Here is an 11,393-nt window from a genome sequence, read left to right as displayed (position 1 = left end):
TCCATGTCTGTAATCCTTGTATTTTGTAAGTGGAGGTAGAAGAATCAGAAGTTCAAGATTGTCTTTGTATTAAAAACCGAAAGGGAAAGAATGTTTGATTAAAAATTGGCTGTTTGAGTTGCTGACTTGATTTTAATTTTTAAAAGAATCATTAAATGAACTTTGGCTTGGGATTAGAACTTTCAGCAACGTCTGAAATGGCTATAAACACAGTTCTGACATTTTATATTTAGTTATACACATTTATTTGATCTTCTCATCCCTGATGATTATAAGATCCATCAACTCTAGAAAACCTTGAAGATACCCTATGTCCTGTAGTATCACATATTCAACCAAGATTTAGTGTGCTTGTGTGTGTGTGTGTGTGTTTTTGTGTGTGTGTGTTTGTGTATACGCATTTGTATGGGGACATGTTGAGGCTAAGAGGCCAGAGAATGACATAAGAATGTCTTCCTCATGTTTCTCCAGCTTAATTTTTGAGACAGGGGGTCTCTCACTGAATCTGGAGCTTGCCTTTTTGGCTAGACTTGCTGGTCTGGCCTATAAGCCCTTGAGACCCATGCCTATCTGCCTCCCAGGGCTGGGGTTCTTGGTGGAGCTGCCCACCTGTTCACGTGGTGCTGGGGGTTCAACCCCAGGTCAGTCCTCATGCTTGTACAGACAGTACTTTATTTACTGAATCATCTCCCAAAGATCTCATCTTCTTATGTGAAAATAAGCACATCTATTTCAGTAGTATGCAAATTGCTTTAATCTTCAATACATTATATAGGTATATAGACATTTTATATCTTTTATGTATATATATGTATATATATACATGCATATATGTATGCATATATATATACATATATATAAAGAGGTATCTTCAACTTATGATCTATTACAGCAAATCTTTGATTTATATACCTATATATCTAGGGTTACTTCTTGGGTGAAAAATATTACCTGTTCTAGGCTAAAGCCCATGACAGAGCAAACAGGGAAAGAACACAGGGCAAGGAAGAAGCTAGGCAATATGTATGTTTCATTTAGGGACTGGCAAGCTTTGGCTTTCATACCATTTCTGTACTTTTGTGCACAGAAACACAGTTTTCTTCGGATGAGCCATACTTACTTCATGATGTAGTAACTGTTTCAGCTTCTGTGCTATGGAGAGACAGAGCTCAGTGGGTTACCTGCCCTTTTTAGAAAGTTTGCCTTGCCCCCATTCTCTGAGGAGCTGTTGATGATGAAAGGCATCACAGAGAGGCAGGTACAGATGGAGGACAAGATGCCTAGCTGACTAAGGACTGTGCTAGGAGGGGAATTACTCATGAAGTTCAGAACAAGTCCAGGCTGGGGATATAAATCCCAGAGTTGTCATTTTGAACATGATTATTTAGAAGATGATTTTAAGTGGAGACTTTTAAAATAAGGCCCGAGGTAGGACAGTATTTACGGGTCAAGAAGAGGATCTAGGCAGATGCAGGAGGCCTATAAATCAGGAAAAAAAATGGTTATGGTTTCCTAGAAGCCAAGAGAAGACCATTTTAGGGTTTCTTGAGTTTTACTGAAAAATAACAGAATGAATGGGAGGTGAAGCAGAGATGGCTGGAGACACCCAGACAAGGGCCTGGGCAAACATGGGAGAATGTGTAACACTCTGTACTGGGGTAGCAGAAGGAGAAAACTGGTGATGTGGGGGAAGACATCCCAGACATCAGTGAGTTGACAAGCTTGTATGGCACCTGAAGCAGGGAGGAGAGGAGGCTGCCCTCTCAACTGCAGCCACTCCTCTGAGGTACCAGGATGAAAGATAATGCTGCCTGCATACATGAAAGCAGGCTGGTAGACAGTTCTCTTGTTGGCTTCCATATCTTGGTGAAATGGAATGCAAGACCATCAATGGAGATAATATGGGAGAGTGGAAGGGAGTGAAGGGGTCTTTGTGTAGTAGTGTAGTAAAGTGGCTGGGTGAGTAGTTCAGTTTTGTACCTTCTTACAGAAGCTTCTTGGAGCAGAGCAGTTTGGGAATTCGGGCATACTCAGAGCATGCTGTTGGCTGGGATCTGGAAAAATCCGGAAGTCTCTGAGAGCAGCCCCCGTAGAAGTTTCCTAAGTGGTTTCTTGGAATTCCACTTGTTTGAGTCATTTTCCTGAAAAACCAGTATAGTCATGGAGGGCATACCTTTTCTTTAACTCTTTCAGCAAAGACAGAAAAAAAAAAAGCAGTAAATTGCTCCTAAGGAAGGAAACAAGTCTACTGGATGGAGTTCAAGGTACAAGGTACTTCCTATGGAAACCTTTGTGTGGTAGTGTAGTATTTGCAGGGTGGAGAGTATTAAAAACTCACATGGATTTATGTACTATTCAAAAAACAAAATCATCATCTTCTAAGTGTCTGCAATTTTCTGCTCTCTCCAGGGGAACTGAAAACCTTTTGCTTACAATACTCTGCGTGGGGCTGCCCTTTCAATCCCTCCAGCCTGCACCGTTCACGCCGCAAAGCTCTTCTGGACCTCGCCTGGAATGTGCACACAGACTTTTTCTTCTGCCTCATTTTCTATTCCTACCTCTCTTCCTTGCCCGTAAACGTTTCTGCTTCTGACCCAAACCCACACACGTGTTCACAATTCCCTAAGTGCAGAGCATCTGTGAAAATCCCGATTGTTAGAAGTGGGCTAATTTGCCTCTCTCTAGTGCCAGATGGAACTAGTCTCGCAACCGTTGTTCTAATGCAAGCATCGTCTGGGCGCGTGGTGTGGCTAGGGGATGAAGCCGAGCGGCCGGGCCTTAGAGGAAGAGGAGCAGCCACCGGGAGAAGGCCATGCGGGGCGAGACCACGAGCTGGTTTGACCCACAGCCCGAGGGAAGGTGGACGGGAGGTGGGAGTGTCCACTAGCTATTGCGGGACGAGGCGAAGGCCCTCAGTGTTCCGGTTAGATGTGAGTCACCAGTAGCCTCGGGCGACGAAGCCCATGCAAACCACAGCTACCGAGACCCACCCGCAGCAGCCACTCAGCAAGCCTAGGCGAGGCGCCCCGCGCATGCGCACTCTAGCCCCACCCCCTCCCCCCGGGCCCGCCCTCTGCGTGCGCACCGCCTAGAGCCCGCCTCTCAGAAAGACGGCTGGCGCATGCGGCCCGGCTGAGCACTGGCTGCCCGAGGCTCACCGCGCGCGCGCCGGCCTTGCTGTGGCTGACACGAGATTCTGAAGCCCGCCTCAGGTAGGCTGACTTCAGGGATCCCGGAGGAACGGCTCCCGGCTGCGGGAGCCTGTGGCGCCGACAGAGCCCGGCGCGGACGGCCATGCCGCCGGAGCGATAAACGCCGCTTCTCACCAATCAGGGGAGAGTTGGCTCGGCCTTCTGCCCAATGGGCTGTATCGCTAACGGGAGTGGGGCGGGCAGTCCCGGAACGTGAGGTGCCGGCTCCCGCGCGCGGGCCGCATGGCCCGGCTGAGTAGATGGGGCCGTGTCGGGCGGCGGGGGCTGCGGGGCTTGGTGAGGTGGAGAGCGCCGGGTGCCGCCGCGGAGGGGCCTCCCAAAGCCCCAGACTGTGATGGGGCCCGACTGGCGGCCTAGTGATCCTTCCGGCCCTACCCCGCGGGAGGAAGGGGCTTGTAGGTTCGCTGGGCCTCACGGCCCAGACTGTCCGGCTGCTGTCGCTCTTTCCAGTCCAGGGCGAAGATGCTGGCGTTCTGGAGTTCGCTACGTCAGCGTGGCTTCCTTACGTCCACACTCATTATTTTAAATCCTCAGCAGCCGGGTGACGCGAGTGCTGCTATGGTTCTCGTCCCACTTTCTACATCGGTGCGAACCCCGGCATCAGGCGCTTCGGGGCTAGATTTAGATCTCAGCCCATCAGCAGTAGACCCTGAGCCTGATTTTCACCGACTTCAGTTTTTTAACAAAAGCTTTCAAGTTTTTCATTCGTGAATTTCTCTGGTGCCCCTTGATCTGTATTGCTCCTGTACTTGAAAATACCTTTTGTGTCTTGTCATCTTCAGAAAAAAAGTGCAGCGTGGACATTCAACTTTGCCCATGAATTGGCCCCTGGCCATCCCTTTGCCCCAATCCTCTTTTTCTTGGTGCATCCTGTGGGCTCACCTGCTTGTTCATGCTTTGCCTGATTCTAAACTCATTTCAGCCAGCTTTTCGGGCCCATTACAAGGCAGGTTTTCGAACGGAGCTCCTGGATCCTCCCTCAGTCCAAGTCCTCTCTCCCGGGGATACTTAAGTAGGGGCCCAAATTTGACTTATGCTTGTGGTGCCCCCAGCATGTGAGTAGCTCTCATAATAGGTAGTTTGTAATTGTTGGGGAATGGGTCCTTGGCTCTTTGTGGCTTTTGGAATATTATTTTTCCGGTCACTCTGGGAGACTGCCAGAGTCTGAGAGGTTGGGGGGAGGAGTGGGAGAGGAGAGATAAACTGTCTCTGAGTAAAGTTGGGGGGAGATGATGTGATTCTTTCAGTGTCTTAGTAGGAGCATCAGAAATTGATTCAGTGAGTCCAGGCTGTAGTCTTAGTAAGGTATGCCAGGTTAGGACATGTCTGAAATATAGCCAAGTTTGATAAATGCATTAATAAGGAACCATATAATTATGAGGTGAAAGAGTTTTTCTCTCAAGGGTATTGTCTACCCTTTTGGGGTTCACAGTCTACATTAGCATACTAAACACTCCTGAAGGTCTTGGATTAAAGACTAGTCATCATTTCTTTGGAATTTTTTTTTTCTGCCATAAAGTCACCTCTTTTGAAGTAGGATCTCCATATGTATGTAGATCTGGGTGTCTTTGACTTGGGGCTACTCACCTTCCTCTTTGCAGGTGCCCCTTTATTTACAGGAGTGAAGTACCACATCCAGTAAAACCCTTTCTGGAAAACCCAGTTGTATTTTGCAGAAATATACTTTTGAAACGACTGCAGCAGAGGGTAGAAAAAGCAGGGTAACATTCCTTACTGTTTGAGGGGAAGGTATTTCAGGCATTAGGATTTCCTTGCCAAGTATGTTCCTTCTTGTTCCTGGGAGGAGTGGAGCTGGGAAAAGCTTCTAGCAGAATTCCCCTTTCTTTGTTCCTTAGCTTACTTTTGTTTTGCTTTGGCTTTACACAGGGTTTCTAGAGGAGGAAAATGTCTTCTCTGTGCTAAAGCAAACACTTTGATACTTGGTGGCAGCATTTTCTCTTTTTTGGTCACGTTTGGTTTTGCTGACCAAAATTGGTGGCCTCTCAATCTGGGTACTGGTGATAAATCTTTTGATATGTCACTATGTCGTTGCTTGTTGATGCGGTTTTCACTTGACACTCAACTCTGCTGGTCTTGTATCCACTCTACTCGTCTCACATGTTTGTTTTACTCCCTGCATTTACATTATGACCCTCTGGGTTTATGGGTTTAATGTCACCTTCTCTATTCAGTGTGTGCTTCTGACCAGGTTATTTCACAAGTTCCATTTCCTGCAGCAGCCTGTATCATTTCTGTAGGGCATACCAGGGAGAGACTGCTGCCAAGAAGCAACTTAAAGTACAGATGAGAACTACAGTTAATTGAAGAAACTGGAGGTTTTGTAGACTTCTTTTAAAGGCTCAGCAGTTCTTTTCTGTTAGTCAGTCTTCCAGAGCTTTGTTCTCTTTGTGTGATAGCAAATTTCCAAGGAGAATTTGAATGCTCATTTAAAATTGTGATCTTCCACCCCCCATACCAGGCAAGTGTCTCAGTATTTACCCTGTGTGGGGAAAGAACAATCACAATCTTAATCCTTTTTTTTTGTTGTTGTTGGTGGTGGTTTTTCGAGGCAGGGTTTCTCTGTGTAGCCTTGGCTGCCCTAGAACTCACTCTGTAGACCACTCTGCCCTTGAACTCAGAAATCTGCCTGCCTCTGCCTCCCAAGCACTGGGATTACCGGGCACTGCTACCACTGCCCGGCAACAACCACAATCTTGAATAAGCTACGAAGTTTTATTTGTAAGATATATGTATATAAACATGTGTATTTATATGTAAAATTTCCATCCAGGTTAAAAGAAAAATGAAGTACATTCTAGTTACTGGTGGTGTTATATCAGGAATTGGAAAAGGAGTCATCGCCAGCAGTGTGGGCACAATACTTAAATCATGTGGCTTACATGTAACATCAATTAAAATTGATCCCTATATTAACATCGATGCAGGAACATTCTCTCCTTATGAACATGGTAAGAAAACTGCATTTTTCCCCCTCATTTAAATAGTAATGTGTCTGGGAGAACATGCTAGCTTTTGGGCATGAGGTATACATCTTGTATAACTTCCACTGCCTGTCTTCTAGAATGATCCTTAGTGTAACAGAATGATGCTTTTTCTCTCTTGGATTAAGGGGAAGCCGCTATCTTAATAGATATCTCAAAAGTTTCTATAATACGTGTGAAAAAAGGGGGCGAGATGGGGTGGTAGCAGCTGAATAAAATTTTTCATTTCCCTTGAAAAATGAAATATTTGAGAAGTTGAAATATGCTGCTTTGTATCCTCAGTCTTTAGAAATTGCATGGGTGAGTAGAAACTGTAAGAGACTAGGTTTTGGCGCTGTCATGACAAGTGTCTTTCAAACAGTGAGGGCTATTTTGTAGCAGCAAGTAGATACTGAACTTGAAGGATGGGTAAGCTTGGGATTCTGTTTTCCTACTGGAGTTGAGTAATATTCATAATGAGGATCTTTTGACGTGAGTGAAGGTTGAAACCATAAAGAAGGGTGGAAGATAGCATTTTACTTTGTTATTGAAATCTTTTTTCTTTTTCTTTTTGATTTTTGAGACAGGGTTTCTCTGTAGCCCTGGGTGCCCTGGAACTCACTTTGTAGACCAGGCTGGCCTTGAACTCAGAAATCCTCCTGCCTCTGCCTCCCAAGTGCTGGGATTAAAGGTGTGCACTACCACCACCCAGCTTAGATAGATATTTTTTATCTCTATAGATATAGATAAATACATAGGTACTGCTTTTGGAGGGATTTTAATATAAAGTTCTTGAGCAGTGGATAGGTTCCTTTTCTAAAAGGATGATATAAGACTGTTTCTTTCCCTTGTTTTTGAGCTTGTCCTCTATGTTGGTGGTAGGAATGAATCATTCCAGGTAGTATTTCCACCAGTAAGTTATAAACAATAAATGTTAAACAAAGGATGGAGCAACTTAGGCTGTTGAACAACTACTCAGAACTAAGTAGCTTAGGCTGGCTTGTAAATTCAATACCACCTTTCTGTGTATATGTCTAGGGATTTCGAAATGCCCCGTTTCTGTTCATGGACATTTTCTGCTTGAGTAGGTCTTTGCTTAAGATGCTGTGTTACTGTAAAGCCCTTTCACCCACAGCCTTCATGGCTGGCCTTTCCTTCCAGTCCATGCTGTTTAACTGTTCCTGATGTAGAGTGAGTTCAGGCTGAAAGCTTCATCTCTTGGAGAATAATTGGTAATTTTTCTTTTTGTGACATATTTAATTTTCTAGAAATGATGTCCCTGTTTTGTAATGAGATTATGTAGACTTTGTTCTGAGTGTTTATATTTCAAGATTGAAATTGCGCCATGGCAAATGTTTTTCATTTCCTTGAACATGTTCACTCTTCATTGCAGGAGAAGTCTTTGTGCTAGATGATGGTGGAGAAGTTGACCTTGACTTGGGAAATTATGAGCGGTTCCTTGATATTCGCCTCACCAAGGACAATAATCTGACCACAGGGAAGATATACCAGTATGTCATTAACAAGGAGCGCAAAGGAGATTACTTAGGGAAAACTGTTCAGGGTAAGACTGGACTTTCCTTTAAGGCATAAATTATTAGCCAATTTAATTTCTTTTTAGTTCAGAAGCTTACTTTTATGTGATTTCATAATTTTGTCAAGGTATTATTATCAAAATACCCTTTCACTTGAAAATTCAGAATTGTATGGTTGTTCACTCGAAAAATAATTTGAGAAAACTGTTGTAGTAATGGCATTGGTGGTGTTAGTCTAGCATGGAGCATGGTTGGAGTCCAGTGAGCTGTTACTTTTACATGCTGAGCTGAAGGCAGCTTGATTGGGACTTAATGCCAAATGGCTTGTGTAAGTGAGGAAGAAATGAGCTTCCATTGCATATGCTGGTTTTCTGTGTCATGTGGGCCGGTGGGAGTCTGAGAAGTAGGCTTTTGGGGCCCTCTTGAGCTTTCATCAGCACAGCTGACATCTGTTGACTGTTGTGAGATTTTCTCATTTGAGTAATCATTTGGGAAAAGTGTTCTCATTTGAAAAGGTGGCTTTGGGACACCATTGGTCTAGTGGAATGACAGTATGACAGTTTGGACCATTGCTTTCTTCTGAGTTATAAGAACAGATTGCATTTGATTTTTGTCTTGGCTGCACTGAGAGCTAAGGTTCAGCCTGACACCTGGTTCTGGCTTGGAGGCTGCCTTTGCCAGATCAAGGCTTAATTATTTGTTAATTTGGGGCTTAGCTCTGTTCCTTGATAGCCCTATGAACACCTTGTCTGTAAAGTGGAGGTGGCCAAGGCTTCTGCTACGTGGGCAGTTAAGAATTAAGGGACTGCATCAGTATGGTGCTGCTCCACCTTTCTGACACATAGAAGGGACTATTGTGAATTAAGGTTATGCCAGATATACAGATGTACAGTTTCTGGTTCTGGTGTACTTGTTTTTCTGTTCATTATCAAGAAATATTTACTGAATACTCAACTGTGGTCAGACCCTTACTGGTCCAGCTCAGTATATGTGATGAAGAGATCATTGAGGTCCCTGTCCTCATGTTAGTTGGCCATGGGACAGGCAGAAAACAAATCACATGAGATGTCTGATAGAAGGTATGGTGGAAATAAAGAGTAGGGCCAGAAAGCATGACTGGGAAAGCCACTCCAGACAGGTGTCTTGGGGCTTCAGGAGAGAGCTTAAGTTTAGGAGCCAGTCAAGAAGAGTGGAGGAGGAGGCACAGGCACAGGCTTCAGACCCCAGGGATATTTGGGTAAGAGCTAGAGGGGAGGCTGCTGTGGCTGAGACACTACAGTCTGGAGCAACGGAGCAGTCACTCAATGGATCTTGTGATGTTTTCATTGATACTAGAATTTAAATGTGGAATGGTGAGTTCTGATTAGTGTTTATAGATCACTTGGCTGCTCATTAGCACTGCTGCTTAACCCCAGATCATTCCCAACAGTCACCTTTGTACTTTCGGGACTTGGATTCTTGAGTTCAACAACTGTGATTCTAATGTGTCCCATAGTAGCAGGTTTTTACTGAGTCCTGGACGTGCAGCTGTAAAGACATTCTCACAAATAGAGATAGCAGTTACTGCTACTTGATAGATGGAGACCCCAAGCTTAAAAACAGGAAACTTTTTATTTTTATATTAAATCAATGAGCCACATCTAGTGAGTGATAAACTGAGATTTGACCCTAGATGCTGTGCTTTCACACTCTGCTGCGTTGTTATGTCTCTTGCAGTAGATTATTTATACTTTGGTAAACTGGGAACAAATGGCACAGGGCTCTGGTAGACTGCTCCTGGAAAACTACTCAGGTGTGATGTACCCACTGCAGCTTCAGCTAGGAGCAGTAGGGGTTAGGGAGCCACTCTTATTTTATTTTATTTTATTTTTTAAATATTTATTTATTATATATAAGTACACTGTAGCTGTCTTCAGATAGACCAGAAGAGGGCATCAGATCTTATTACAGATGGTTGTGAGTCACCATGTGGTTGCTGGGATTTGAACTCAGGACCTCTGGAAGAGCAGCCAGTGCTCTTAATCGCTGAGCCTTCTCTCTAGCCCTTATTTTATTTTTAAATAGACTATATTGAAGACAGGTTTATTGGGAAGCTGCTCTCCAGAGAATTCACTAGTCCCAAGGACTGAGGCCAGGGAAGTCACCATGGGGGTCGGGGGTGAGGGGAGAAGCAGCAGAGAGGAGAGTAGGGAGCCACCCTTGGCTTCATTCTTTCCACTGACTTCCAGCATCAACATACAAATCTGGAAAGAAGGCCTAGGGAAGTGTGAGCCCAAAGATTTATTGAGTCATTTAAAGGTACTTCAAAAGTATTTTTGTGCTTATATTGCTTGTTTAGGCAAAAAAGTACCCCATTGTTTATCCAGGCAAAAAAGTATATCAGTTTGTTTTATCAGTGAATGTATTTACTTTCATAAATGCTGATTGACAGCAAGTGCAAGTCACAGGTTTCTTTTGTCTTTCTCAGTTGTCCCTCACATCACTGATGCAATCCAAGAGTGGGTGATGAGACAAGCGTTAATACCTGTAGACGAAGATGGCTTAGAACCTCAAGTGTGTGTTATTGAGGTTTGTATGACTCTGAACTAATTCAGTCATTCCTCTCTTTAGCCACCAATAGGATTATGCCCAGTGAAATCCCACCCTTCCATTCCTGTCCATGCAGTATGCAGCAGCAGGTGGAAAGGACTTCAGGGGAAGCAATGCTGTCCCCATCAGTGCTCCCTTCTGTGTGTGCTGGATGATCTAACCCTTGACTTGTAGTGGCAGGACACATTTCTGTCCCTCCATTGATGTTGGCAGCCCTTTACTTGCCTCTGACAGAGTTGACCCTGTTAGCACCCTTTGTGTTGTTTTTGTTCTACTGTCCCTTCATTCCAGGTCTGGAGCTCACAAATCCCAGCAATTTTGTTATAACTGGTAGTTTTTATTAGAGAAGTTATTTATACTTAACTAAGGAGACATATCTAGGTTTCACTCTATCTATCCTTTGTGGATCTCAAGTGAATTAAAGGTACCTAAGAATTATAGTTTAGTTTCTGGTACATTTCTTTTTGGGGGGTAGGTTCACAACAGGGTTTCTGTGTAGCCTTGGCTGTCCTAGAACTAGCTCTGTAGACCAGGCTGGCTTCGAATTTATAGAATTGTTTTTGCCTCAGCCTCCCAAGTGATAGGATTAAAGGTGTGCCTAGCTCCTGGTATCTTTCAAACTTGACCCTTTTCCTAAAATGCTGTAGCATATCTGCAATATTGTTGGGGTAAACAGTAGCGTCTAACAGCATCACCTTTGAGCACAAAGCAGTGTCTGAAGACTGACTTCTGCAGGGCTACTAGGCATTTGCAGTCACACTGTAACTGGGCACTGAATTGAGAGACAGCACATGTTAGAGAGTCAGTGTTAACTTCTGACATGCTGTGTTCTTTCAGCTTGGTGGCACAGTGGGAGACATTGAAAGCATGCCCTTCATTGAGGCCTTCCGCCAGTTTCAGTTCAAGGTCAAGAGGGAAAACTTTTGTAATATCCATGTCAGTCTGGTTCCTCAGGTAAGGCATGCAGTTTGGCTCTACTAGCTTCCAATACTGAAGGTGCTAGAAATAAGAAATAAAGAACTTCTGTGAGTTAATTACAATCACAATTTTTTTTTTTTTTTTTTTTTTTTTTTTTT

General features: G+C 44.1%; 1 protein-coding gene and 1 long non-coding RNA gene across 3 annotated transcripts in view; one reads left to right on the top strand and one right to left on the bottom strand.

Annotated features, from left to right (window-relative positions):
• Positions 1-1,533: 1,533 nt before the first annotated feature.
• Positions 1,534-3,656, bottom strand: LOC116096551. Its single transcript, XR_004121037.1, has 2 exons — positions 3,327-3,656; positions 1,534-2,141 (listed from the first exon to the last, which is right to left on the bottom strand). It is a non-coding gene; the product is annotated as an uncharacterized LOC116096551 (long non-coding RNA).
• Ctps1 (CTP synthase 1) overlaps positions 3,065-11,393 on the top strand; it is a 31,440-nt gene continuing 23,111 nt past the window's right edge. Inside the window, exons 1-5 of one of the 2 annotated variants that reach the window (XM_031378502.1) lie at positions 3,065-3,212; positions 6,004-6,181; positions 7,587-7,757; positions 10,196-10,296; positions 11,155-11,271. In XM_031378502.1, coding sequence (XP_031234362.1) covers positions 6,016-6,181; positions 7,587-7,757; positions 10,196-10,296; positions 11,155-11,271 — 555 coding nt within the window. In that variant the 5' untranslated portion in view covers positions 3,065-3,212; positions 6,004-6,015. Of the gene's footprint in view, positions 3,213-3,384; positions 4,268-6,003; positions 6,182-7,586; positions 7,758-10,195; positions 10,297-11,154; positions 11,272-11,393 lie in introns of those variants that run through there. The other variant, XM_031378503.1, reaches the window with a different exon arrangement.

Source organism: Mastomys coucha, unplaced genomic scaffold, assembly GCF_008632895.1.
Source record: "Mastomys coucha isolate ucsf_1 unplaced genomic scaffold, UCSF_Mcou_1 pScaffold18, whole genome shotgun sequence".
Taxonomy (NCBI): Eukaryota; Metazoa; Chordata; class Mammalia; order Rodentia; family Muridae; genus Mastomys; species Mastomys coucha.
This window is presented reverse-complemented; position numbering and strand designations above follow the sequence as displayed.